This window comes from Odontesthes bonariensis, chromosome 16 (genome assembly GCF_027942865.1).
Source record: "Odontesthes bonariensis isolate fOdoBon6 chromosome 16, fOdoBon6.hap1, whole genome shotgun sequence".
Taxonomy (NCBI): domain Eukaryota; kingdom Metazoa; phylum Chordata; class Actinopteri; order Atheriniformes; family Atherinopsidae; genus Odontesthes; species Odontesthes bonariensis.
This window is the reverse complement of record NC_134521.1, coordinates 24,941,735-24,969,630: the sequence shown is the minus strand read 5'-3', so window position 1 is coordinate 24,969,630 and position 27,896 is coordinate 24,941,735. Positions and strand designations below refer to the sequence as shown.

Sequence of the window (27,896 nt, the reverse complement as noted above, 5' to 3'; positions counted from 1 at the left end):
ACAATTCTTGTTCGGATCAAAACGCTATTCTTATTCTAATCAGGTCAGTCCGTGTATTTCTGAAGCTAGGCTACGTCTCGAACTCAGGGGGGAATTAGAGCACCGTCATCTGTCTCTTTACGATCTAAAACGCAGATCACTATGGTAGATGAAAAAGATCACGCTTGGAGAAATTTCACAAAGATGGGAAGTGCCAACATCGAATGTTTCATATTCAGTCTGTGAAAGGCAGAATATGAAACGCTTGGTGGCTCTTCAACGCAAGCGAACACATAGCTACAACAGCTAGCATACAGTACCTAGCTAAGTGCCGTAAACACAAACGACTCTTCTCGCGCATCACGACACTTCAGAAGCGGGTCGCTCCTGCCGAAGTTACATATGGGATTTTCAGCATACAGACCCCTGTTGGGAGCGAGACAGGCTTCATTCGCTTACCATTGACTTGTTTGACCTTTGTTAAACTCCTGAAGGCTATAATTTTAGGTGAAAATGCTACCTAGTGCCCCTTTAAAGGGCAACTTGCAAGTAGGATTGGCAAAAAAAAAAAAAAAAGATATTCAGATACTATTAAATACTAAAGATTAGTTTCTTATTAGATACTCATTTGTACCATCGGAACCATCTTCTTCTCCTATAGTTAACAGACAACTTTTCCACACTGCTGCAGACAGACACACAGCCCAGCCCCTCCCCTCACTAGCGGCTGAACACTGTTGGCTTCACAGCTCGGAGCTGGCTGCTGTTGCGGCATATTGTTCCACAGACTCCAGACTGTGACATCTTAATCATATTCTGCGATCGATTTTGGAGACAATGCATCGATGGGGCGCACAAATGAGACTTGGAAATACCTATTTAAACCCTCTAAACGTCTGAAGAGTGCAGACGTGTCTCTGCTTCCTCCTGCTGCTTATTGCTTTATTTGCTTTTAAATCATTTTACTTCTTTCCACAAGTCTTGGATATGATTTTATTCTTTTTCTTTTAAGTGAACCAAGACTTTTTTTTAAATCATTTTATCAGAAAGTCATCTGGAAACTGTCGTGTGGAAATTCCGTTGCAGCTTCCTGCTTTTGGAGGAGCTCAGCTAACTGAAGCTAATTAGCAGCAAGATGCCTCCCTTTTCCACTGACGATTACCACAAGCTACTCCAGAAGATAGCAATACTGGAAACAAAAATTAATCGGCTTGAAGTGAACGTGGAGATAAATGGACAATATGGGAATGAAACTACTCTGCCAGTATCCCAAAACACTGAAAGGGAGCAGGCTAACAGGAAGCTAACTGGCACCACCAAGACACGGCAGGAGCCTGGCGTAAATGGAAAATATTTAACCAGTCCTCCCTGGAACTCCCTTGGTGCTAAGCCAAAACACTATAAATCGACTCCCTCAGATGTGGGAAGACGGTTATCAGGCAGAACCCAACACCTGGAGACCCACAATGACTCCGAGTGGCCTGCACTATCACACAGGAATGTCTCTACCCCGATATCAAAGAAAAAGCCACGATGGACCGAGACCACCACCAAAACCCGGAGCAAATTGCCACAAGACCCAGGAATTCTGCTAGAGAACAGATTTGCTCCACTTTCTCAAAATCCTGACTCTCCAAAAAAAACGCTCATCTCCCAAGACCAGAGAAAGGTATGAGGCTAAATTATATGCTAAAAGGCCACAGAAAGAGCTAACCACTGGGCCTCAAACTCTGATAGTGGGTGACGGAGCTGTGAATGAGATAAAACGTTTTTGCAGCAAGAAAAAGACCAAAATACTAATAGTAACGACATGGTGTCTGATATCTCAAAGAAGATCCTGGACATTGTTGCTGAGCATCCGACACTGAAAGCTCTCATCATACACACAGGAGCCCTTGATGTTGTGAAGCAACAATCGGAGGTATTAAAACAAGACTTTATGGACTTGGTAAACAAAGTTCGATGCACAAGTACAGAGGTGTTTTTCAGTGGACCTCTACCAACAGTTTGGAAAGGAGATGAGAGATTCAGCAGACTGATGATGCTAAACAGATGGCTCAAAGACATGTGTGCTGCTCATTCAATGAACTTTATTGACAATTTCAACATCTTTTGGGGACGCAGGCACCTCTTTAAGGCAGATGGATTTCACCTTAACAAGTCAGGAGTACAGTTGCTAAGCTCCAACATTTTTTACTCTCTGCGTCACACACCAGCAGCCCCTATCAGGGACGAGACAGGACAAAACGATCCAAAACGACAGATAGGACAATGCTCTGGTGAGGGCGCTGAGACAAGGACTGACCATGAAGGACAGCGGATCCAGAAAGAACCTGCAACGTCATCATCCTCACCCCAAGATGAGGAGTCTTCACCGGCCCCAACAGCCCAACAAGTGGAGTCTTCACCAGCCCCGGCAGTCCAACAGGCTGCGTCTCCCCCAGCCCCAGTGGGAAACCCCCAGCCTTCGCCCCCCCAGACCCCACCCAGCACTCTCCACTCAGTCTGGACTCCTCACTTCTGGATTTCCCGGACAGGATGAAGAGCTTTCTCAATATTGGAATACAATTGACACCACGCCAAAATCCCATATTCTTCCCCCCTAACATCCCACCTCATCCAGCCCCTCCCATTCCACCACGTCCATCACGTTGGAAACAACCATCAAACCAAAGTCACCAACCCCCCCCACCTCCTCTGAATCATCATATCTGTGAGTCTGACTGATATGTGCCGGGTCCAGGCTGTAATACTGATATCAAGAATGCTCTTCCCCAGATAAAGTCAGGGCCCTATGGAGTTCAGACAGCCTTTTCAATCCCTGTGATGACAGGTAACAGAAAAGTGGTCAAATTGGTGAGAAATAAAAAAGGTTCAGTTAAATCTACCAATCTATTGAATATAATGTGTCAACCCCGAAACGCACCAGTATCACCTGTTGTCTCCACGAGATTAGCCCTACTCAATATCAGATCACTAGCCAACAAATCCCTCTTAGTAAATGACATGATCATGACCTATAATCTAGACTTTTTATTTCTTAGTGAAACATGGCTGACTGAATGTAGCTGTGATACCATTCTCAATGAGGCAGCACCAACAAATTTCAGTTTTATCAATAAGTGTCGAAGTGGTAAGAAGGGCGGACGAGTTGCCGCCATTTTTAAATCAGTCTTTCAGTGCAAAGAAATTTTACTTGGTGATTTTAGCTCTTTTGAATATCTCTGTTTTTTAGTAAAGGGGGATCCAAAAGTTATCTTCCTAATCATTTATAGACCACCAAGATACCCAGGAACTTTCTTTGATGAGTTTGCTGAACTGCTGTCAGTTATTTGCACTGACTATAACTTTTTTTATCATAACAGGGGATTTTAACATTCACATGGACAATAACATGGACACTAATGCCAAAGAACTCTGCTCTGTACTTGACACTTTTGGCCTCCTTCAACACGTGAATGGACCCACACATACTCGAGGCCACACACTGGATCTGATTATCTCAAAAGGTGTTGACATTTCTTCTGTTGATATCAAGGACTTGGCGCTCTCTGATCATTTCTTTGTGTTCTCTGACTTACAGTTAACTCCAAACATTCAGTTAACCCGTGTGTCTGTTAGAAAAAGGTACATAAATGAGAATACCAGTGCTAAGTTTATGGAAGTTACAGCTATGTCATCAACTGCGAGTGCAGAGACAGTTGATGAACTCTTAGATAACTTTAACTTGAAACTCTCAAATGTCATGGATACTGTTGCACCTGTTAAAAATAAGATGATCTTGCGCAGAAAGCGAACACCATGGAGGAACACTATTATGGTAAAGGCCTTGAAAACAGAATGCAGGAAAGCAGAGCGTAAATGGCGAAAAACTAAACTTCAAATTCACCATGACCTCTACAAACAAAGTCTTTGTAATTTTAACCACGGGTTACTCCGGGCTAGACAGCAACACTTATCTGAAATGATTAATAAGAACATCAACAACACTCGTGCTCTGTTTGCTATGGTTAATAAGCTGACAACCCCCCCAAAACAGATAGTTTCAGAACTCTGTTCCACAGAAAAATGTAATTTGCTTGTTTTTTCAATGAAAAAAATCAAATCTATAAGGCTAAATATCAACATAAATCAGCAAAATACTAAAATGACGCAAACCTTAAAACCACCTAGGAATCAATTAACTATGATGTCAGAATTCAATACAGTTGACCAAAAAACCATAGAAGAAACAGTCCAGCATCTTAAACCATCGATATCCTGTCTTGACACAATGCCATCTGACTTCTTTAAAACTATTGTAAGCTCTGTCCAACCAGATTTGCAGCAAATAATAAACTGCTCACTTCAATCAGGCACGTTTCCTAAACCCTTAAAAGTAGCTGCCATCAAGCCACTCCTAAAAAAGACAACATTGGATGCTTCCATTTTAACCAACTACAGACCCATCTTAAATCTTCCTTTTATAGCCAAGATTGTTGAGAAAGTGGTTTTTAATCAACTCAGTAACTTCTTGAACTCCAGTGGACTCCTTGACAAATTTCAGTCAGGCTTCCGACCTCACCACAGTACAGAAACGGCTCTTATTAAAGTGTTAAATGACATAAGGTTGAACACTGACTCAGGCAAGGTGTCAGTTCTGGTATTGTTGGATCTCAGTGCTGCATTTGACACTGTGGATCACAGTATACTGCTGAACAGGTTGGAAACCTGGGCAGGACTCAGCGGGACAGTCCTAGAATGGTTCAGGTCCTACTTGGAGGAGCGGAGTTATTTTGTGACTATTGGAAGTAATCAATCTGATCGAGTGGCTATGACGTGGAGTTCCTCAGGGGTCAGTTCTTGGACCCCTTCTGTTCACTCTATACATGCTGCCTCTGGGTCAAATTCTGAAGAACTCTAAAGTCAACTACCACAGCTATGCAGATGACACACAGATATATCTGGCACTGTCTCCAGATGACTGCAGTCCTATAGAGTCATTGTGCGACTGCTTAGAGCAAGTCAAAAAGTGGATGAACCAAAATTTCCTTCAGTTAAATCAAGAAAAAACTGAGGTCATTGTGTTTGGCAACAAAGAGAAGAGGTTTGCTGTCAGTAAACATCTTGAGTTACTGTCTCTAGAAACTAAAGACCAAGTCCGGAACCTCGGCGTGCTGATAGACTCAGACCTGACCTTCAACAATCATATCAAATCAGTCACCAAATCAGCCTTTTATCAACTTAAGAACATATCCAGGATTAAGGGTTTCATGTCCCGAACAGATCAGGAGAAGCTGATTCATGCTTTCATCTCCAGCAGACTTGACTACTGTAATGGTCTTCTGACTGGACTCCCCGAAAGAGTCTCAAACAGCTGCAGCTCATTCAGAACGCTGCAGCCCGAGTTTTAACCAGAACAAAGAGATCACGTCACATCACCCCAGTTCTCAAGTCTTTACATTGGCTCCCGGTCAGATACAGAATAGATTTTAAAGTTCTGCTACTCGTCTACAAATCACAGAATGGTTTAGGTCCAGAATACATGAATGACATGCTAGCAGAGTATAAACCCAGCAGAGCTCTGAGATCTGCTGACTCAGGTCAGATAGTGGAGCCCAGAGTTCAAACTAGACACGGTGAAGCAGCTTTTAGCTGTTATGCTGCACACAACTGGAACAAACTACCAGCAGAACTGAAACCAGCCCCAACTGTAAGCACTTTTAAATCCAGGTTAAAAACATTTCTCTTTCGGTGTGCTTATGGTTGAGTTTATATTTTTCTTTTTCCCCTCTTCTTTGATTGCTTTAATTTTTATTCTATTTTTTTTTTCTTTAAATTGCTTGTTTTTATGCTGCTTTATGCTGTTCTTTTAAATGCCTTGTCTTTATTTAAAGCACATTGAGTTGCCTGTGGTATGAAATGCGCTATATAAATAAAGATGCCTTGCCTTGCCTATAAAAACATCCAAATTATTCATAGTTATTATTAGTATTTTTATTCCAATTCTTATTATTTCTGTCCTTATTTTCAGGGGGGGATATACCTACTCCAGCTGTTAGACCACCATGTCTGCAGTGGCACTACCCTGCTCCTGCTTACCTTCTGCCAGTCCGTCAGCATTGGGTGGGTTTACGGTAAGTCACAGGTATACTTTTCTATGGGCAGCCGTCATACTGCGACAGAAGAACAACAGCTCGCCTTCGGAGTTAACTTGAACTATTTCTGGCACTGTGAGCTTGAATGCTATGCTTTGGAATGAATCTCAAACACTAAGCTGATGTTTCCGATATGTTTTCCCTTTAGGTGCCGACCGTTTTTATGACAACATCGCAGACATGATCGGTTACCGCCCACTTCCATTTATGAAGTACTGCTGGTGCTACATCACTCCCTTCATCTGTCTTGTAAGTAAAATGCTATGGTTTGAATCTGCCATTAGAAGATGACCAGTATATAACAACTTAATGGAAAAAACACTTTTGAGGTTAATTGAAATAGATTTGAGATGTTTTTTTTTGCTTTGTTTTGATGTAATTCCTGTCCATTTCCCATTTAACATCAATCGGCTTTGTTTTCTTCTCATCATAGGGAACCTTTATCTTCTCTATTGTCAAATATTCTCCACTGAAGTTCAGCAACACCTATGTTTATCCACTGTGGGCCAACATCTTGGGTTGGTTCATTGCCACAGTCTCCCTTTCTCTCATTCCACTGTTCGTGTTGTTTAAAATGATGCAAGGAAGCGGTACTTTTCAGGAGGTGAGTATGACCTTTTGTTCCTGTGTAAAGTGTTATAAAGTCATTTTTTCCCTCCAACCAATAATATCTCCTTACCTGGCAGAATGGCAAACTCATTTTGTTTTGTTTTTTGTAGTAATAGGACAGGGGGTTTTATTTATTTTTGTTTGTTTAAAATTTAAACTTATCTATAACCTGTTTGTTTTTTTATCGTGTTTTTATGTAGGTATGGAAAGAAATCTTACTGTTGGACTTTTTAAAGTACTGTGAGACAAAGTACTCATGGTCTGGACTCACCATGCAGGATTCAGATAAGATTGAACCCATTCAAAATAAGAGTAAATTCAATTTCCCTTTTCTTTCCTCAGCGCCTCCTATTTCTCTGCCAACCTGTCGACAACGCGGATCAAAAACATCCTTTTGCTGCTCAGGAAAGCAATGGCACTACTTCCCACGCAGAGCTCAAACCTCTAAACCAGATTAATGAACTCACTCAGTCAACACAAACTGCACAGCTCGGAAGTGAATCGTAAAATAGTCTGAAGCGTCCACATGCATGGAACGCTCATGAAGAATGCACTGATGTGACAAATGTGCCCTCAGCAGGAAAAATTCCTCGAGCCCAAGAATTCTATTTTTTTTTTTTGGTCCTTAAGGAATTCTTGCGCATTACTCTGAGTCTGACTTCAAGGTTTTTATGTCCTTGTATTTTTAGGAAATGTCCTATGTTTCAGAAAACATCGCTTCTGCCTTTTGTATACACACATCTGCCATCTTTTACCTCAATGAGCAATTTTAGCCTTACACATTATTGAAGATATAACATCCATTGACATGCCATTGTCAGTTTCTCCAGATCAGCACATGAAATTTACACTCAATTCATTCTTGCTGCCGTTCATGGACAGGTCATGAAAAAAAAAAAAAAAAAAAAAAAAAAAAAACAGATGGGGGGGGGGGGGTATCTTGTATATTGGGAGTGTTTTAGGAAGGGCAGTGTAATATCTTATCAAATATGGATTGTGCGTTACAGATTTGTTGTTTTCAGCTTCAGGGTGCAAGTCTAAAAGTTCATACCTCTCGAGGAACACCTCAATCTTTTTTCTGATGATCTAGAGCAATTTGAAAGTCATTATGAGCAATCTGACAGCAGAGCACTGCTGTTCCCGTTTATATGACGTAGCTATTCGTCATCACCTGAAAGGAGCAGACGCAGAAAACAAAGCAGAGATGTTTTGTCCTGCATGCAAAGCTGTCTACAGCAGCCTACCTCAAGAGCTCTGCACAATTCTACAAATTATTGTCTGTCTTCATCAACACGCTTACTTGCCCTTTGAACAATCTTAGACAAACACTTTAAGTTTATAACATCTCACACTGCATCCACCCAAGTTACTATGTGATTGGAAAAATTGCTTACAAAGCCAGCAATTCAACAGGGCCTGAGTAGTAATGAAGATCATGTAAAGCATTCCAAAGTTAACAAGATCCCCAACACATTCAGGTCTATTACCAATTAAGCATAACGGTGTGAAGAAAATTAACAAGAGCGGAGATCAAAACTGACAGAATGTCAAGACTGTTGGAATAACCTGACAGGTGTTGCAGTCACGTGCACGATGTTAGAAGCTGGTCAGGAGGTGTGTGCACATAGCAGCACAGAGAGCATGGTCACACACACACACACACACACACACCTGTTGCAGAGCCATGTTTCAATGGCTGTTTGATTGCCAAATCAATATAAATATACTGTATATACTAATTAATAATGATCTTTTTTTTATTATTCCATTGATGTGTTGAGCAGTTTTGCTACATTTTGTTGACAGCACTATATCTGAACCCGTCAAAGTGCCATATAAGGACTCTTTCTCTTTATTATTTGGGTGGTAAGGCTTGAGTGCACTTTTTTTTTTTTTTTTTAAATGCTTAAATAGCTAGTGTTTCCAAAGACAAATAGAGTATTTCTCGAGTAGAAAAATAGTCTACAAACTATTTTGAATATATCAAATAGAAACTATCCGACACATGCAAGAGCCTGTACAAAGTTTTACACAAACCCAAATGGAAAATAATTTAAACTACTTAATATAAGTAATTAGTTTAAATGAAATGGAATGTGATTGGATTTCTTACTGCCACCTTTTTGCATGCCAAACCATGCAGTGCCTTAGACTTAGGAAAGGATCGTCAGATTTTGTTCTAAGCTGTCAAATGTGGAACACCGGCAGGAAAGGCCTATGCAATATGTGTGCTTATTTAAAGCTTTGGATAACTGCCTTTTCTTTGGTTAGGATAAAGTGATCCCACAGTCATTTTAATCATTTAGATAAGACTGTAACTGTTCCAGTATGAATAATCAGAACTATCTTTACTTGCTAACAAACATTGCAGGACAGAACATCGTGAACTAGAACAAAACAAAGTGAAATAGCAATTTAATAAAAAGACTGTTGATTGACTTTTTTTAATTGCCATCTTGAGGAATGAGGATACAACAGTGTAATAATTTAAACAGTATAAATAAACATAAAATAGAAATGCTTTGGAGAAAAAGCATTTCTCTGTCAGGGTTTGGAAAGGGATGAAACACTTATATTATTGTACTAAAGTTCATGGTAACTTTTGGATGTTTGGAAAAAGCTTGCGTTTTAATTCAGAGACTTATTCGCATTGACAGTGAACACATGTTTATTTTCAGTACATTTGGAATGTAGTATAAAAATCTACAGTTCATATACCAAAAATAGTGACAAAACCTTTGCTTCATTCGTTATCCAAATCTAATCTACAATAAAACGGTTAAGAAATGTGCAAATACAATTCAAATAAATGTAAATAACCTTGCCTGACAAACTTTGCATCAAATAACTGGCTAACTGTATTTTTTATGGATTTTCTGTTTCTCATGTCATGCTCATAGCTGTTAGATGCTGTGGGAAGATTCAAATTAGTGATGGGTCATGCGCACAAGCATCGGCTCTGAGAGCCGGCTCTTTGTAGTGAATCAGAAGAGCCGGCTCACAGTTTTTTCCATTCGCTGCTTAGGTTTCACTTTCAGTGCTCAGTCCCAGCTCTGGATATGGCGACCAGCATGCGGCATTCACGTGAGCATTAAGGATATTGTTGCCACATCAGTTCCTTCTGAGAGAATCTTCTCCAAAACAGGGCAGATACTCACGAAGAGGCGGAATCGTATCAGCCCATCCAAGCTGAGGCATCTGATCTTCCTGAATGCCAACCTGCCCTGAGGACTAATGCTGTTTGCTGGAGTTTGGTTCTGGTTCTGTTCTTTGGATTTGTTTGATTTTTTTTTGTTCATTTGTCCAATAAAAAAGTTTAATTGAAATAAACAAATGTAAGAGTGGTTTTGTCACAGAATAAATGCACAGAATTATAAGGTCTCTCATAAAAACACTGAAAGCAAAAGGGTTTTCAACAAATAAACCATGATTTTTTTTTGCAAAGTTAAGGTAAAATATAGGCTACTAAAGATCCTAAATAAAGATCCTCCCTCTTCTTTGGGAGGTGAGTCAAAAGAGCCGAACTTTCCATCACTAATTCAAATGTTCACCTCAGGGTGAAACTAAATGGTATTGGTTTTTTTTGTGTGTATTTCTGTTTTGTTTTGTTTTTCTTTTCCACGATCTGGTGGAGGGCTTCTACCTTTGAAATGAATTCTGACTTTGTGAAAATAAAACATGTTTAATGAAAAACTAAAAATTTGTTCATTCTAATTTCGGTATATTTTTTCTCTGATTCACCGAATCAAATGGACCTATTTCAAGGGGTCGGAGTGACGGGGTAGCTCTACAACTTCTGATAAAAAGACGATATTCTCAAAGTTAGATCCCACACAGTGGAGGGATGAACCTTCCCTTGGGACCATTTTTACAAGAAAGCAGCCAAGTTGAGTGAGAAAACACTTATGTAAGCGTTATACAATGTGTCTTTGTTGCATTGTTGCCAAAATCAAGGCACTACAGTGTGTGTGTGTGTGTGTGTGTGTGTGTGTGAGTGAGTGAAAGTGTGTAAGAGGGGGAGTAAACGTTAGTCCACTTCTGTGAGGCCACATGGTCTCCTGAACTCCTGTCCCCGTTCATGAATCCACTTGTTGGACACTGACAAAACGGAAAATAGAACAAATGAGGATAAGAAATGGATAAGAGTTTTGTAATAATATTACATTTAAGATTACAACAAATTCAATTTCAAAAGAGTGATATAATCTCAATCTTTCCTCATTTCTTTCCTAAATAAACAGCCCATTTGATCAAAGACAGAACTTCGCATGATGTTGCCTTTGTAAACCAAAGTGTATTAGAAGGAAATCAATATTACTGGAAGTTTTAAGACAAAATGAAACCACTTTTCTTTTTTTAAGTCGATGCGCGGCATCACCGAACGCGCCTTTACGATAGTTTGCCAGTCTTTCACTGAAGCTGTCTTCTGTTGCTGCTCATCTCTGAATCATTCTCCCAGTTGGGTTGAGCTCATGTCATCCATTGACTATTTCAGAATAATTCATTTCTTTTCTCCAAGATGTTCTCGAGCTGCTTTAGTGATATGCTTCGAGTCATTTACCATTTGCACTTGTCTGTATTTGACTGAAGCTCCACCTGCTTATATCAGCAGGCTCTTTAGCAGTAAGCATTGCTGACCCAGTCCCATACCATAACACAGCCTCCACCGTGTGCAACAGATGAGGTTCACTTTGGGTCATGAGCCTTTTGTCTCTTTCTCCACTCTTATTATGAAAATATAAAATTATGAAGAAAAATGCCTACCAATGAGCATTGAGTTACTGATTATTTATCAATTGCTTATGTGGAACAACTTTAAGACAAATAATGCAGCATTTTAGTCAAACCCCTGGTAGTGATGGCTTCCTTTCAACTGTAATGTGATAATAGTCCAGAAAAACAATTGCAATAATTCCGGGTAGAGTTTTGATTTGAACTGACTGATTAAGCCTGCCCAATACACTGGTGCTGTGTTTAAATTGCAGTCTTCAGCTGATTTCCTTGTTCAAATTTCCTATTTCATATGGGAAATGTCTTATATTTCAGACAGGCCTCCTCTTGTCATGTGCATCTACATTGAACAAATGTACACAAATGTTACTGAATATATAAGTACTGCTTCAGAATATTTTCTGTTGACGGAAGCACCACTATACATAAAAGCAATGGGCCTCATGCAAGAACATTTTCGTATTTTTATTCTAAATTTCTCTCACTTTTTTCGTAAGAAGGTCTCGTACGAACACGCCACGTCAGATTCAACAAACGCTCTTAACTTCGGAAAAAGTGTGTTAACGACCTGCGTAAATGATGCATGCCACCCGTGCGTATTTAAGTGCACGTGCACGAGGATAGTAGATTTGCATACTCCATGTTTAAAATAATACCAAATAAGGCTAAGCTTCCTCTCTCCTGTGCCAGGAAGTGTTGAGTCATGAAAACAGCATCAAGGTGCAAAAAGTACAACTTTATGGGCTCTGATATTGAACTTCTGCTTTCAGAGATTCAAAAAGGAAAATCTGTCATTTTTAGCAGTGTCAGCAGAGGAATTACGGGACCTGCTAAAGCGAAGAAATTGGAAGCAGTTACGAGCGCTGTTAGTGTGTCACCTGCAGTTCGTAATGTCACCGAAATGAAGAAGAAATGGTTTGATATGAAAATGGCTTAAAAAAAAAACCCAAAAACGTCTCGCCATGGGCAGGAGCTCGATGACTGCAACTAAAGCCGTGCAATCACTTGTTGCCTGATGGCTATTTGCTGGGGCGGTTAATGAGGGGGGTCTGCCTGGGCTGGTTCAGGTAGTAGGAGACCCTCGTTCATGGCAATATTGTGCAAATCTGGCATGCCTTCTCTGGGCTATAGAGCAGTTTGCCCCCCCGCTGTATCGAGACACACCCACCTGGCCTTCAGCTCACTGGTGCTTTGATGGGTATATGTGTGCAGTCTATTGCTCCGATTATGTTTGGCAGTCCAGCCACGGCATGAAAGTCCCTCTTAATTTGTACTTGTTGCACAGCGGCGTATGGGAATTTGATGTACCATGGGTGGTAAACTGATGAGAGTTTTGATGACCAAGGGGAGCGCACGACTCACAGAGGACTGGGACACCCCCGATCTGTCTCCAATCTCCCTCTGAAAGGTTCCAGAGGCCAAAAATCCAAGAGTGGTGAGGACCTGGACATGTGGTGGAATTGGGTTTGATGGCGTGTTTCTCTCTGGAGTCGTGGCTGTAGCAAGCTGCATATTTGCAGCAGCACAGTCCTTGGAAATCTAAATCGCGATGTCAGCCATTTGTCTGTCGACACGGTCTCGGAGCACACATGCACTAAGGCATCCAAAAGTATCAAGTCAGCAGCTGGTTACGCTTCCCATTGACCTTGTCATATACAGTCAAATTAACCTTTAATTAGTGCATAATTTAATTCAAACAGAATAATGTCAGCATAATTATGGGGTATAATGTATATATTTATTTATGTTTGCTTCAAAGTAATTAAATTTACAATCCATTAGTCAAGCAAACTCGATTGGAATAACAACGGACTATTTTACTAAACTCCTAGGACAGGTCTGGATCACTCGTAAATTCTGTTCGTACCTGGAAAAAACCCCGTATAATACGAAAAGATTGGTGAATACTCAAATTCTCTTAAATCAGTCGTACGCACGACTTAAGAACAAATCTGTGCGTACGAACGGTTGTTGCATGAGGACCAATGACTCAAATTTCTGGAGCTCTTTTTTTTTTTTTTTTTTTTTTTTAACCTTTCACTGCTGTGAGCTGCACAGATAAATATCCAATAACTTTCATTAAAAAAGGTAATGGTGGCCCAAACTGTCCAAGTAGGTTAATACCACTGACAGAGTCCAGGGAAGGATACTTTTGGAGATAACCATTTAGCTTCTAATTGAGTTCTACAATATTGGTCTTTATGAAACATAAAAACATTTCTGATGGTTATTTTAGAAGTTTTAAGTCGACAGAAGTCTTCTTCAATACAAAGAAAACATACTTGATTTGTTGATGTCACGGTCACTAACATGTCTGTATGAGGCTTTGAACAACAGTAATGGAAAAGTAACTGATGTCTGAATGCCATAGAAGCCTTTATCGGTTCAGATATGTTGTAGAAGTCATTTACGTTCATTCAAGATCATCTCAGTCACAGTTTGGTCAGTTTCTATCCTCCTTAAATGTATCATGAATCTTCATCCAGCCTGAACTTTGACTCACCCCATTTACTTCCTACTAGAACAGGACAGGCTGCATGTCTGGTCCTGTAGTCTCCCTCTCCACTTTTGAAGAGATTATACCAGAACACTGCTGTCCCCTGGGGAGAAATGACAAACGGCTAAAGTTATCGGGAAAGCTATTGTGTACAAGAGAATGACTTGTTTCCCAATATTCCAATCAATCAGTTTCCCAAGTTCTGTTGTCTTTGGCGGACTGCAGTGCAATACAGAACAATGTAGAGGGAACATAGCAGCCTGGAGGGACCAGCAGCTCTCTCACGTGGACCCAATCACGTGAACGACACAGAGACATGGAACACACTGGATTGTAATCACCTTTCTGGGCCAGATCGCTGCACCAAAGTCTGGGAAGACCGTGGCACCTCCCGCCTCAACATCACTCATCTGAGGAAAAGACATCAAAGTGGTAACTTTGTGGTAACTTAACTTAAGTGTAACTTTTTTACTTCAGCACATCACACCAACTATCCTGAAACACGAGTTACCACCATGGTCGAGCTGCAGTTTGCACTGATCATCAGTTTAGAACAATAATGTTTGTAAGGTAGAAACTGAATAAATTTAAAGTATGGGCACATTGAAATAAAGTCAGAATCTTCCCTTCTGCGTCAGAATTACAGCATTAAAAAATTTATTTTACATATAAAGTTTACATATTTGTGTAAAATCTTTGCAGTAATTGGTGAAAATCTTAAAAATTAAACCCTAAATGTTATCACTTCATGCTCAAAGTGGATATCTGAGTCATATCGGAGAATTTAAAAGAGCAACATGTTAACATACATATCAAGCTGTTAGACAAAAAAATGCAGTGCTATCATGTTATTCAGGCATGGTAATTCATAGATCATTATATCATATCACCACATTTCTCCACCAGTCAGATATTATTGAGGCTTTAATCTCATACTACATGTGTTTCAGGGTCACACTGAACAGTCTCTGGGCTATTTTAGAGCAGTTAATGGAATTAAACTCAGATTCTCTTAATGTTTTCACGCAAGAAAATCACACCTTTATACATTTTGTGTAATTTCTACTACAATCTTGTGAAAATTTCCTTGCAGAAAGCAAAGTTCTTATCATATTCTGTCCTGATTCTTCCCATCCACACCTTATGACCAAATTAGCTTTTTGCCATTACATGAAATGTTTCAAATGAAAAATTGCACTATTTTGAAGATTTCAAAAACACTTTGGCCTTGAGTGTGAAATATTTGACCATTTTGATATAGGATTTCAGATGCATAACAATTCTTAGCCTCCTTTATTGTGTATTGCATTTTTATAATACTCTAAATTTTAAAATGGGCCATTCTGTGCATAATATGTCTTGACACTGACTTGCCGAATTAATTAAGGATTAGGATCTGCAGCATAGGTTGCTCCAAAAACATGTATATTCATGAATGGTATCTTCACTGAGTTACACATGTTGTGAGTGCTAATGTAGCCCCAGAATAAAACAATGGATGCTGGCTTTTGAAAAAAAAAAAAGATAGTCCCACTCAGCCTGGAGGTTGTCGCATCTATCCATTTCAAAAACTTGAAATGTCAGAGACCACAGGGCAACTTCCACTCTGTGTACAGACAGTGGTCTACAGAACTGAGCCTTTGATGAGATCCACTGCAGAAACATTTCAGTTTTTGATACAGTATTCAGTATTGGTTTTATTTGTCCAGATTCTCAGACATGCTGCAATTATTGTCATGTAAACTTCATTCTAATGCCAAAGCATTTTCTTAAACTGTATATACAGTATACTCATTATATCATGATTATCCCAAGGGAAAAATCTGCAGTGGCTTTCATTGTCAGCATGTTAAAGGCCAACGGAACTCTCTACAATATAGACTCAAACTGACTGACAGAAACTTAATTTTGTATATTTATCTGAAAAGGCTTCTCAGACACACGGGTGATGGAGGATTTCTCCAGCACTATATTTTACTTTAGACTTCTTTAAACAATTTGTTGAAATGTCAGTCTTGCATCAAATGATAAGTATGTCATTCTAAAGGGGAACTACAAAGCTGTAATGCCAAATTAGGGGTCATTTCTATAGAAGTCAATCAATTCAAGTTAAAGATGGAACCAGAGCTTATACTTATGAAGCCAGAACAAAAGTTGATTCCAGGAGGCTCTCACCACTGGCCCTCAATTAGCGGCGACTGAATGTACGTACTTACGTAGTTTAAAAAAGTTGCCACACGATTTCCAGTGCCTAATCTTTTGAAAGCATCAGGCTCATCTTTCTACAAAGATAAAATTTAAGAGTAAAATACAAGACAAAAAACAGCACACACATTACTTACGTAGTTTAGGAAGGTAGCAAGTCTATTTCCATCGACCTTCAAGTTGCTGTCAAAAGGACGCTGCAACAGATGTTTATATGTTTAACTCATCATCGAAAAGTCTCACTCGGAGCCCGCCACTTAGGGCACAAATCTTATGCTTCTCTGACAATTTTGTTTTTCCCTCTAGCTTTAAAACAACTTCAAATTGTATGTTTTAAAGCAGATAAGGAACGTACTATAACGGTAACATGGATAACTTTTGAATTGAAGATGTTGCACTCTCCTTAACATTCTAAGGAGGGTACAAAACAGTAGAACAGTTATGTCTTTAAAGGCATACCGAGCAGGATATTCTAAATATGAACAAGTTCAAACAAATGCGATCTCTTTGTATCGAGTATCATGTTTTCTGTTGAGACATCGCCCATTGCATGTATTTCTTTGTTTCTTCTTACTTGGCTGTTTTTGGGACATTTATGGGCTGAAACCTTTGGAAGAGGGTGAATTAACATCAGCGTATGACAGGATAACAGTCAGTTCAAACTGCTGTCTCCTTCTTGTTTGAACGCAATGTTTGATAATAGTAACTGCTTAGTATGACTTTAAGGGTTATCCATACAATAGAAGAATATTGCTCATTATTTTGCATTCCATCTGATGACTGCTGGAATGATAAAGTGCAGAGGAAATACATTGATTGTTGAAAGATATGCCATGCAGAGCAAACAACACAGATTTCCATAGAAAATGTTGGGCTTTATAAGAAAGGTAACTTTAGGAAATCAATGCAGCTCACACAGAGTTGCACCAAAAAAGGAAACTCACCCTCGAGAAGTCAAAATGTGGCTCGTACTGTCCACCAACTCCATAGTTTGCAACCTGGTCAGTCATACACAAAGATGATTGATAAAAAGAAGTACGGAGTATGACCTTCTGTCCAGCGGACAACATACTGGAGGCTATTCTCTTGCCTCGTTTATGATTTAACTTGTGCATATAAACTAAAACTTCAAATCGCTACCATCAGAAACTCTCCAAAGAGTCGCTGATAAAAGCAGAATTTCTTATCCGTTTTGTTATCAAAGCTTCTAGCACAGTTGTTCTTCTGTTAAACAGGAACAGTATACACAGAGCTAACACAGATGTTACTCTGTGGACAGAAAAAATGTTCGAGTAAAAACTGTTTACAAATGTCTACTGAGATTCATTCTGGAAGGACACGCTGCTGCTAAATGTAAAATTCTTTGAGGACTGAAAAGGAAAATCTGTTCCTGGTCTTTGCGGTGGGCAGGTTTTTTGGCCCATGGTCGTCTTTGTTATGTCTGATTACTTTATCTTCTGCCAATTCAAAGTCTGTCATTATAATGTTTGATAAAACATTGTAGGTTAATTTGCTTACATTATTACATTATAAATAAAACCGTTAGTTTGTAATTAATCCTTCTCATCTATAAATGTAACTTTAGATTTCCAAAAGATAGACGTCTTGATCAAGCCCTGGTTCTTCAGCTATTCTGCGTGGGGATGTTGCTTGTTATCTTTCTTGGTGTGATACTTTCTTGGGAGCTTCAGGATTTCCATCTGGTGCCAGAATAACTACTCCATGTCACATAATAGCCAGATTCCTTTGTATGATGTCCTAGTTTGAACTATGTGAGACATCCTACACCTTGGTTTGAATGTTTCTTTAGGCATGTAGGATTAATGACCTATGACCAAGTAAGACATCCTACTGAGAAACCTGTGACTATCATGCACCACAGAATGGTTATTCTGGCACCTCAGATGGAAATCCTAAACTATACGGTCGGCTGTTTGTTCCTGCTTAATTTGTTAGTCAAAAGTCAAAGTCAGCTTTATTGTCAATTCTGCAATACATACGCAGATATATTCAGTGAATTATAGTGAATTAGTGTCAATTCTTGACCCTCACAAATACATCAACTCAGGCTTTCAGCAGCTCAATATCTTCTTAGCTTGCAGACTGAGTGTGTGTATGAACAAACGTGCAGACATTTTTATGGGGACATCTGACAGACACTTCCTATCGACTGTGTGTCAAATGAATAGACTGAATAATAAAGTACATTACCTGCAGTAACTCTGCAGTCTGTACTGTGAGGCCGGTGACGTCTTCTATTCTTTGATTAACTCTGTCAATTACAGGGTCCTCCTCTCCTTCCAACCATGCACTGAAGAAACCAGCATGTATTAATACCCAGTACACACACATAAAACTCTAATGAACATCTTGCTTTATCATATTTTTTTTTGTAAATCAGCCACACCTCTGTATAAATCACCTGATTTGATGGAGCAGAAATAATAGCACTGATAAGGATTAGAACATCATTCTATTGTAAAAAATAAAAAAAAAGATTAATCCAATCTTATTAAAACACAATTTGAACTGATTGTCCCACATTAGCTCCAGATGAGAACAACAGCTCTTTCAGGTGAAACTTCAGCGTTCAGAGCTGTGTGCAACGTCTCAGAGCCCGTACTGTGCGAGACAACAATCTCCCAAGTGTCCAAATACTGTTTAAGGGTGGACACAGAGGTTATCGACAGAGCTCCTCATCACCAATTAGCCTTGTTATTACTCGATTTTTCTCTAGTGTTTTTTTCCAGACGATCCACAGTATGTGGCTTCCCTTTCTCAGCAGTGCAATCATTCCTTCTCACTTCCCATAAAACCTTTGTTATCTAAAACAACCACCTCATGAGAGGGATTTACCTAGAATATTCCCTCTCTGCCTGATACAACCTAGAATTAGCTGACTGTACAGAAGGACCTATTATCACAACTCATTTCAGTTTAATGAAGACCAGTCTTATCATTCAAGGCTAATGATTTTCACTTATCATGATATTTAAGAACTAACCTAACTTATACTGATGTTTATTTAATATGATGCCTTTAAAAACACCCAAATCAAAGGCCCCAAAGTTCCTCATACCATTTACAGAAATTTGTAAATTGATTTTTGCTATCTGCAACCAGCATAACTAAGAAAATTAAAATGAGCGACAAGAGAAAACCCAAGGCTCTTTCCCCCTAAAACTCACCTTTTGGATACCCTGTAGTTGGCTGTAGTCAGCACTCCTGTTTTGGGGTCTCGGACAGTAGCTCTGGAAAGCTTGAAAACACAACAAAAGTCATAAAATGAACATTAACCGCCAGAATTTGCTTACTCTTTCCATTTGTGCTGCAGAAGTCTTTTCTTGCATTGACAATACATCATCATTAATACTTAACAAAAAAAAAAATACATTTTATTTTTATGTGGAGAATTAAAAAAACAGTTTAAATACAACCTGGATGCAAAAATTATATTTCTGTATGACATGTTGTAAAAAAACATGCCAGTGACAAAAATAAACCACTCTTATCTGCACTCATAAAAAGTTCATGAAAATAATAATAATAATAATAATAATAATAATAATAATAATAATAATATTTATTTGTATTGCACTTTATATTTAATAATCTCAAAGTGCTAACAATCCCAAAGTGTTATATAAAAGACATTTTAGCAGTAGGCTTTCTGAAAAAAGTGAGTTTTTAGGTCACGTTTAAAAGCCTCTGCAGTCTGTGGGGCCCTCAGGTGGTCGGGGAGGGTGTTCCACAGCCTCGGAGCTGCAGAGGAAGGCCCGATCGCCCATAGTGCGGGGCATGGAGGGTGTTCTTGGTTGCAGAACGGAGGGTGCAACCGAGGGTGTATGAGGAGGTCTGAAGGGTGAGTAGTTGTTTTAGGTATTGGGGGGTATGTCCGTGTATGCACTCATGAGTGAGGAGGGAGACCTTGTACTCAATTCTGAGTGGGACGGGGAGCCAGTGTAAAGATTTCAGAACGGGTGATGTGGTCGTTTTTGCCGACTCTTAACAGGATCCTAGCAGCGCTGTTTTGGATGTGGTGCAGTCTCTGGATGTTCTTGTTAGAGATTCCAATGAGGAGAGCATTACAATAATCCAGCCTGGAGGAGACAAAGAAGTGGACGAGCTTCTCTGCATCTGCCAGGTTGAGTGTTGGTCGGAGTTTGGCGATGTTTCTGAGGTGATAGAAAGCTGTCTTACAGAGGTAATTGGGTGTCAAAAGTGAGTGGAGGGTCCATTTTAACGCCTAGGTTGGTGACAGATGTGGAAAGGGGGATGTTTTGGCCAGAGAAGGTGATGGTGGAAAAGCGTAGCGGATGTGGTGTGCCAACTAGGATAGCTTCTGTTTTTTAGCTGTTTAGCTGAAGAAAATTGAACTTCATCCACACCTCTATCTCCTTCATGCAGGTGGTGAGTGAGGGAAGCAGGAGAAGTGGGGGTTGTCGTCATGTAGAGCTGAGTGTCATCGGCATAGCAATGATAGAATAACCCATGCCTGCTGATGATATTGCCCAGGGGAAGCAGATGGTGGGTGAAGAGGGTGGGGCCCAGCACTGAGCCCTGAGGGTCACCGCAGGTGACATGTGGGTATGGGATTTTGCTTTGCCCAGGGCAACGTATTCCGTTCTGTCGGTCAGACATGAGGTGAACCAGTTATGAATGTTATCAGAGTCCAATGGTGTATTTCCGACGGTGAAGGAGGATGTTGTGGTCAACTGTGTCAAAAGCAGCTGTTAGGTCCAGGAGGATGAGTAGAGATGGGAAACTGGTATCTGCTGCCATCAGGAGGTCATTGGTGACCCTGACTAAGGCCGTTTCAGTGCTATGGCCAGGGCGGAAACCAGACTGAAACTTCTCAAAAAGTTTATTGGTTTTGAGGTGATCCTGAAGTTGTGCAGCAACTTTTTTTCCAGAACTTTGGACAAAAATGGAAGATTTGAAATGGGCCTGTAGTTGGAGAAAACTTCTGGATCCAGGGTGGGTTTGTAGTGGTCTGATGACAGCAGTTTTTAACGCAGGTGGGATATTGCCGGCCAGGGGGGAGTGGTGTATGATCTTGGTGATGAATGAAGAGATGGCAGAGGTGTTTGCTTTCAGCAGAGCGTTTGGGAAAGGGTCCAGAGCACAGGTGATTGGCTTCATGTTTTTCATCATATCCTCTACTTCCTCCTGTGTGACATAAGAGAAGGAGCAAAGAGGCTGGACAATCTCAGATGGTGGGTCGGTGGTTGTGAGAGGCAGGACAGCAGTGGTGGAGAGGTGTGAACGGAAGTTATCAACTTTTTGTCTGAAAAAAGTGATGTGCATATTGCACCTATCCTCGGTGGCCTCAGGATGGACAAGTGAAGGTGGTTTGAGAAGAGGATTTATAGTTGAGAAAAGTTGTCTGGAGTTACTGGGGCTGTTTTTGATGACGGTGGAATAAAACCTGGACTGTGCATCATGGACAAAAGATTTTCTGCCCTGCCTCAATCTTCGTTCTTTTAACTTTTGAATAATGAAATATTCGGATGTCTCTCACCTATGCTGTCCTTTCAGCAGTATTCAGTTCCATTTGATCATTTCCAGTTGGTCATTAATTTCACAATGTCTGGTCAATTAAAAGTTCTTCCGTAAAGAGAGAAACATTCCGCAGATTAAGAAAAGGCTCAATGTTGATTGTGTAACATTGAATTATTGTCTATAAAGTATAATGCAACTGTATATGAATAGAGTCATGGTCTAACATTGTGTTTCCTTCTTGTAGCAAATGGAAAACAGATTTTTTAAATTAAAATGTCAAAATTTAGGTCTGAGCTTTTTTTGAAAATGAATGAAATAAAAAGGAAATAATTTTTTTTGTAGAAAATGACTAAGCATCACATTCATGTCTATAGAGGGAAACGTGCCAACTGTTACAATTGTGTTTTGAAATACAGTGGAAACCGCTTATAGTGGTCACTGATATAGTAATCAACCGCTTATATAGAACAAAAGGCTTGGGACAGAATCATTTCTATACAAATGCTGTTTAAATAATTAGTTTATAGTAATCAAGAAATCCACTTATAATGTTAATTTTTGGCCATTTTATGAATGTAAACATGTGCAAAAATCATTTTAAAACTATGTGTAGCTATTTTATTTTTTACTCCCTTGATTCCTTTCTGGACGTCTGCTTCTGCCTCGCTAGCTAACGTAACGAGTTGACACCGGGCAGCAAGCGCGTGAATCATGGCTGGAAAAAGGAAGTAATTTTCTCTGAATGAAAAACGTAGTCTCCTCGAGGCGTATGACAAATTACCAAAAACGAGCCAACGAGATGCTGCGGCGAAGCATATGGATAAATATGTGAAGTGATTTCTTAATGCGGCGCAGCAGAGCCGCAACACAAAACAGAGGTAGCTTTAATTTTCTTGATGCAGTTATCTTCTATGTTGTTGTTCTATGAAACAGTTTGTTTCAAAATGTATTTTTCAGACATGTTAAAAAAATGCACCAGCGGCACAGCAGAAAATAAGTCACGTACTGTATTTGAGTTAGCCTACAGTATGTCTGCACACTGCGCAGTACTGTAATTAAACTAATAATAAAATTCAGTAAATGCTGAAGCTATCCGTTTCATTTAATTTTTCTCATTGAAAAACGATACAAATGGCATTTAGATGATATTCTGCATAAAAAAAACAAGTGAAATACCTGTACTGTAATACAAATTTGGTTTTAGTAATCAACCGCTTATAGTGTTCAAATTGGCTCTGGACCAACGTGATCACTATAAGCGGTTTCCACTGTACCAGAAAAATAAAAGGCAAAAAATAAAAAAAATAACAGACACATAAGCTGCATTCGGACAGAGCAGTTCTTAGAACTTTTTCAGTTTGCATTCGCACATGAGTCGGGACTTTGATAGAGACTAATGCGACGCAATCGTCTGCGACAGTGACGTGTTACTTTAGCGCCACACTCAACAACAAAACAAAACAAAACCCGCGAAAAGTAAGGAGAGAAGAAAAAAACACCACCAAGAAGCTAATATGGAGAGCGGGGAGGCCAACGTGTTCATGGTCTGCATGATGGTGATATTAATCATGGACAATCACATCGGGTGTCTAACATCGAGGCTGGAAGAGCTCACAGAGAGAGTCAGGATCGAGCACAGGCCATACATCTTCGTTTCATTAAGGAAGGAGAGCAGAGCGCCGCAGACAAAGGAGACCACGTGTAAGTTTAACTTATTAAACACGCAGGTTGTGTCCGTGTTGTATGAGTAAACATTTCAGCCGTGAAAGCATGATATGGGGCGTAGCTACCGACCACCAAACACCTCCGTCAGATGTGTTGCTATAGAACCCTGAAAAGACCCAGCCTCAGAGAAGGAGCTGAAATGGTTATAGGAACTGAGGGCGATGGTCCCGAGTTCCTGTATGTGCGAATGCGGGAAAAAACGGCCCCGTTCCTTAGAAGGTTATAGGAACTGCCAAAGTTTCCTATAGTGTGAATACGGCTTATAGAAAAATATGGTTCCTTAAAGTAAGAACCAGTGAAGATAAGAAATTTGTAATTTTGTTCTGAGGACCAATTTTAAATTAAACAATGAAAGGTGTCGTGATTGAATTCATCTCTTAAGAGTGTATGAGCATTATTTAACACCTGATTTACACCACAACCCTAAACTATGTAGGTAAAAACTCAAGTTTGTTCAGTACAAACAAATGAAGACAAAACAAACCTTTCTTTTTATTTATCATTAGTCTCACCCTTGGTTTTGCCAGCTCTTTAATCTTCTCAATCTCCTCATCTGACAACATGTCCAGGTAGCGTACAATGCGGGGGCTGTCCCACTCGTCCTCTTCCTTCACGGGCTTCAGCAGAAGACGAGGGTTCATGTTGCCATTACGGTAGTGACAGAGCAAACGACTCCTCCTTGCTTCAGTCTGGTAAAATATGAAGAATAACCAGAAAAATTAGGGTGGACATGCCTTGGCCTCCAGAACAGCAGGGTGCCCCATTTAATCATATCAACAGGTATCTCTCAGTCTGATGTTCACAACACATGTAGTGAGATTAAATTAGATTTTTGGCATTAGACCTAAGAAATTTACATGCAGTAAATCGTTGTTTTTGGGACCTTAAATGACAAGTAATGGAGTAAAGGAGTAATCCTTTCTCATATTATGTAATCATAATATGAAAAAGGATTTTTATTTTTTTTTTTAAACGACACCTAGATCCCCATTTAATTACTGACCATTTTTTGTGGTGTTATTGAGGCTTGGACCTGCTTTGCTGCATCTAGGCCAAGAAGGCTTGCCATCATTGAGGAACAACACATTCTAAAGGTAAAAGTGATTTGCAAACTAGAATATCAGGACATCTGTCTGATAACTAAATCTCAAGATAAAGTTGGTCAAGGACTTTAAGTGAGCAGTTTGTGAGAAAAACCAATCTAATATCAAAATGGTGCTTTTAATTAAAACTTATAGCTACTTCAGGAGCTGATTTGACCAAATGCACATTATATCCACCTCCCTACAACACGCTTTCTCAGGATATCCACCATTCTTTTACATGCCTCACCATTTTAAGACCCTCTCCTCTGCAGAGAGCCTCATAGGTCTCCCTCTCTGGAAGATGGTCTTTAGGTCTGCTGTAGGTCCCCAGCTGGATGGGCTCCTCGGAGGAAGAAGGCTGGTAGGCCTGGTCCAGCTCATCAAGCTGCTTAAACAGCAGCCGCTCAAAATAACGGAGGTTTCCTCCTGCCCTCTGGTGGGTAGGGTCTGTCAGTGTAAAAAGGATGGTTTGTTAATAGTATCAGCTGAAAGTATTCTAAGTAGCTCTGTCTACTGTGTGTTGACATCATAAATCTGATATGATAAAAGTTTAAACTTCTAGAACTGTGCTGTCATTTAATAATTTTGTATAGGTTTGGTCTTTTGTGATTGAAGGTAACTACTATCCTTTGAGCAGTTATGAATCTTCATCATTTTAAGTACACTGTATTTATTTTACAAAAAGGTATTTAGAATATAAAGTGCTTATCAGGAATTAGTTTATAGTTACTTTTGAATCGTTGCAAACTTAAATCGATCACAGATTAAACAACAAAACGAGGTATAAAGCAAATTTTATGCAACATTTAAGTGTCACTCAGAGTGTTTTTATATTTGACTACATTGGAAAAGTAAAATTTACCTGAACTACTCATGATATTCTGACAACTCTATAATAAATACTTCATGTAACTCTGTCAGTCCTTGGCATCTCCCTCTTGTCGTTTGTAGAAAGGCTAATGTGAAATACATTTCATCCTCATTGACAAGTATGAGAGCAACATATCTGCAAGCTAAAACCTTGGAACCTATACACAGGAAAGCTTGAATCACCGATCAGATGTGATCATGATTGTTACACTAGTGGAATATTAACATCTTACTGCATAACATTGAAAAACATGTGGTATGCAATATCTTTATTGAACACAATCTTGCAGTCTATTAACAAATACTTCAGTATATGGTGTTAAGCTCACATGTATTAACAACAGCTTCATTCCACTTCTGCACGTGTACAAGAAGGTCTATAAGTTTCAAATTGTTGCAGTCCAAACACTCACCTTGATGGTATATTTTCAATATTTTGTACGCTGTTTTGCGTATAGATATACAGCAACAACAGTAAACAATGACAAACATATAAAACATGAATATCTTTCTGCAATGCTTCATCCAATTATAAATACTCAAATAGGAAATATCGGTATAATGACAGTTTAATTAACCAGTGTTTGTTCATGAGTTATTAATGTGGTTAATTAGACAATGGCAAATAATTTTTAGATCCCTTTAAACCGTTTTCTTGATTATGATTTGTGATTCTCCCCATCAAATCTATTATTTACTGTCCCATAAAGACCTATCGTTTTCATTTTCCATTTCCTTTGACATTGCTTTGTTTACGTTCTGTGGGGCTTCTGCTTCTCTTTCTAAATGTTTAAGAGAATTCTTAAATTATTTTTCAGTAAACGTTAACCTTCCATCCAACAATAATTGACCCTTGTCTTTACAAAAAGACTGGTTTGAATGTGCCAGTGGATATCTAATTAACCTTCTTTGAAATCGTTTTTTCGCTGTCTGTGCAAAAGCCGAGAGAAATACAGCAGGTTATCTGTACGTATGACCTGTTGTACGAGCCTTTTTAAATGTCCTCTTTGTTGTACTCGATGGCACAAAGTAGATCTGCATCTGCTCTGCCTCTACTAACTTCACTTGACATGTAAACAAGGACACCACAACTCTAAAAGGAATGCCTGCAGCTGTCCACAGAGCCCTTGGTGCAGAAATAACAGTTTGAAACCATAAGCCCTTCCTTAGAATGGACAACACCCTGCTGCTCTGGCAAGCACAGAGCACCACCACAGACAGAAAGGAGGGTAGACTATAACGGGAAGTGAAGCATGAAAGAGAGGAACCATCAATTACAACACAGAAGACGACTGTGGTCACATTGCTTAGCTTATGCGTGTCAGTGTGTATCATGGGGGGGGGAAAACTAACAAATGAAGGTAACTTAAAACAAGAGATAGACATGTTATTTTAGTTTCCTCCATCATTTGCTTATGGTTTAAAAAAAAAAAAACAATCTCTAAAACATCTCATATGTTTTAGCTTACCGATGGCCACCAGCCGCCGTGTCAGCTCAATGGCTCGAGGTAGGTCACCCATTTGGTAAACAGAATAGCTAAGGTAGTCCAAAATTTCTCCTTTGGAGACCACAGCTTCCTCTCCGCCATCCAGCTGCTTCAAGGACTGCTGAAACCACAGCACGGCGTGGTAATAGTCAGCATCGTTATAGGCCGTCTTTCCCATGTCAAAGCAGTCGTCTACCGTCAGAACGGCGTTGGAGTGAACACCTGGAAATGGATTCAATAAAACTGAATTACTGTCCAAAAAAACTAAGCAACACAGAGTCTTAACTTTTTTTTTTAAACTGCAAACTGCAGTAGAACCAGAGCTAACCAAGTTCACACTCTGAACTCCAATAGGCATGTTTTGTAATAGGTCGAAAGCAAAAAGTTCTGTGGACTTTGATATTGTATTTATCTGGTGCAAGTAAGCAAACTAAATCCTTAAAATCCCATTGCTCTTACTGCCTCTCCAACTAATAATAAATCAAATATCCAGGAGCTTCCCTGGTGCTTGCTGGTCTTGTACCTGCAAACGTACTTATCCTGTTCAAATAAACTAAACAAACACAAGAAACAAAACTGTCAAGCAAAATACCGAAAAAAAAAATTATACTTGGTGAAAAACTGCTAAATCACTTTTACAAAGCTGGGTTTCAATGTCATAGTCTGCCGTTTTTGTGTGTTGGTTTTCTGCCTTTTGGCTCCTTAGTCTTTGCTCTGGTTTAGTTAGTTGTTCTTGTTTGGTATTTTGTTTCCATTCCTTGTATTCAGGTTGACTTTTTAATCCTCCGTTATAAATCTGTTGTATTTCTATTCCTCGTCATCACCCCTAGATGTCCTCAGTAGTCTTGGTTTTGTTCCTTGGTCTCATTCACACCCGTTTCCTGTCAATCAATATCCTGTTGTCATTTAGCTCATCCAACCCAGAGCTATAGAGTAATACACCACCAGTAATCCATCTTTTTACACCACTCGGATCCAACCCTTCCAGTTCTTTGGTCGTTGATATTGCTTTGGACATATCCTTGTTGTCGTCCTCCTTGTGGTTTCACTGTTAGTAAGTTTGTCAGTA

General features: G+C 39.5%; 2 protein-coding genes across 5 annotated transcripts in view; one reads left to right on the top strand and one right to left on the bottom strand.

Annotated features, from left to right (window-relative positions):
* Nucleotides 1–7,605, top strand: part of LOC142401306 (sodium- and chloride-dependent GABA transporter 2-like) — a 21,029-nt gene extending 13,424 nt beyond the window's left edge. The window contains exons 11-14 of one of the 2 annotated variants that reach the window (XM_075486687.1): nt 5,993–6,095; nt 6,265–6,365; nt 6,550–6,720; nt 7,068–7,605. In XM_075486687.1, the coding sequence (XP_075342802.1) occupies nt 5,993–6,095; nt 6,265–6,365; nt 6,550–6,720; nt 7,068–7,232 (540 nt within the window). In that variant the 3' untranslated portion in view covers nt 7,233–7,605. Of the gene's footprint in view, nt 1–5,992; nt 6,096–6,264; nt 6,366–6,549; nt 7,008–7,067 lie in introns of those variants that run through there. The other variant, XM_075486686.1, reaches the window with a different exon arrangement.
* Nucleotides 7,606–9,150: 1,545 nt separating this feature from the next.
* p4ha2 (procollagen-proline, 2-oxoglutarate 4-dioxygenase (proline 4-hydroxylase), alpha polypeptide 2) overlaps nt 9,151–27,896 on the bottom strand; it is a 32,601-nt gene continuing 13,855 nt past the window's right edge. The window contains exons 5-15 of one of the 3 annotated variants that reach the window (XM_075486685.1): nt 26,810–27,049; nt 24,718–24,917; nt 23,898–24,074; nt 19,347–19,417; nt 18,370–18,469; nt 17,103–17,156; nt 16,296–16,355; nt 16,170–16,235; nt 14,295–14,363; nt 13,960–14,056; nt 9,151–10,823 (exon numbers count right to left, since the gene is read on the bottom strand). In XM_075486685.1, coding sequence (XP_075342800.1) covers nt 10,753–10,823; nt 13,960–14,056; nt 14,295–14,363; nt 16,170–16,235; nt 16,296–16,355; nt 17,103–17,156; nt 18,370–18,469; nt 19,347–19,417; nt 23,898–24,074; nt 24,718–24,917; nt 26,810–27,049 — 1,205 coding nt within the window. In that variant the 3' untranslated portion in view covers nt 9,151–10,752. The remainder of the gene's footprint in view (nt 10,824–13,959; nt 14,057–14,294; nt 14,364–16,169; nt 16,236–16,295; nt 16,356–17,102; nt 17,157–18,369; nt 18,470–19,346; nt 19,418–23,897; nt 24,075–24,717; nt 24,918–26,809; nt 27,050–27,896) is intronic. The other 2 variants (XM_075486684.1, XM_075486683.1) reach the window with 2 other exon arrangements.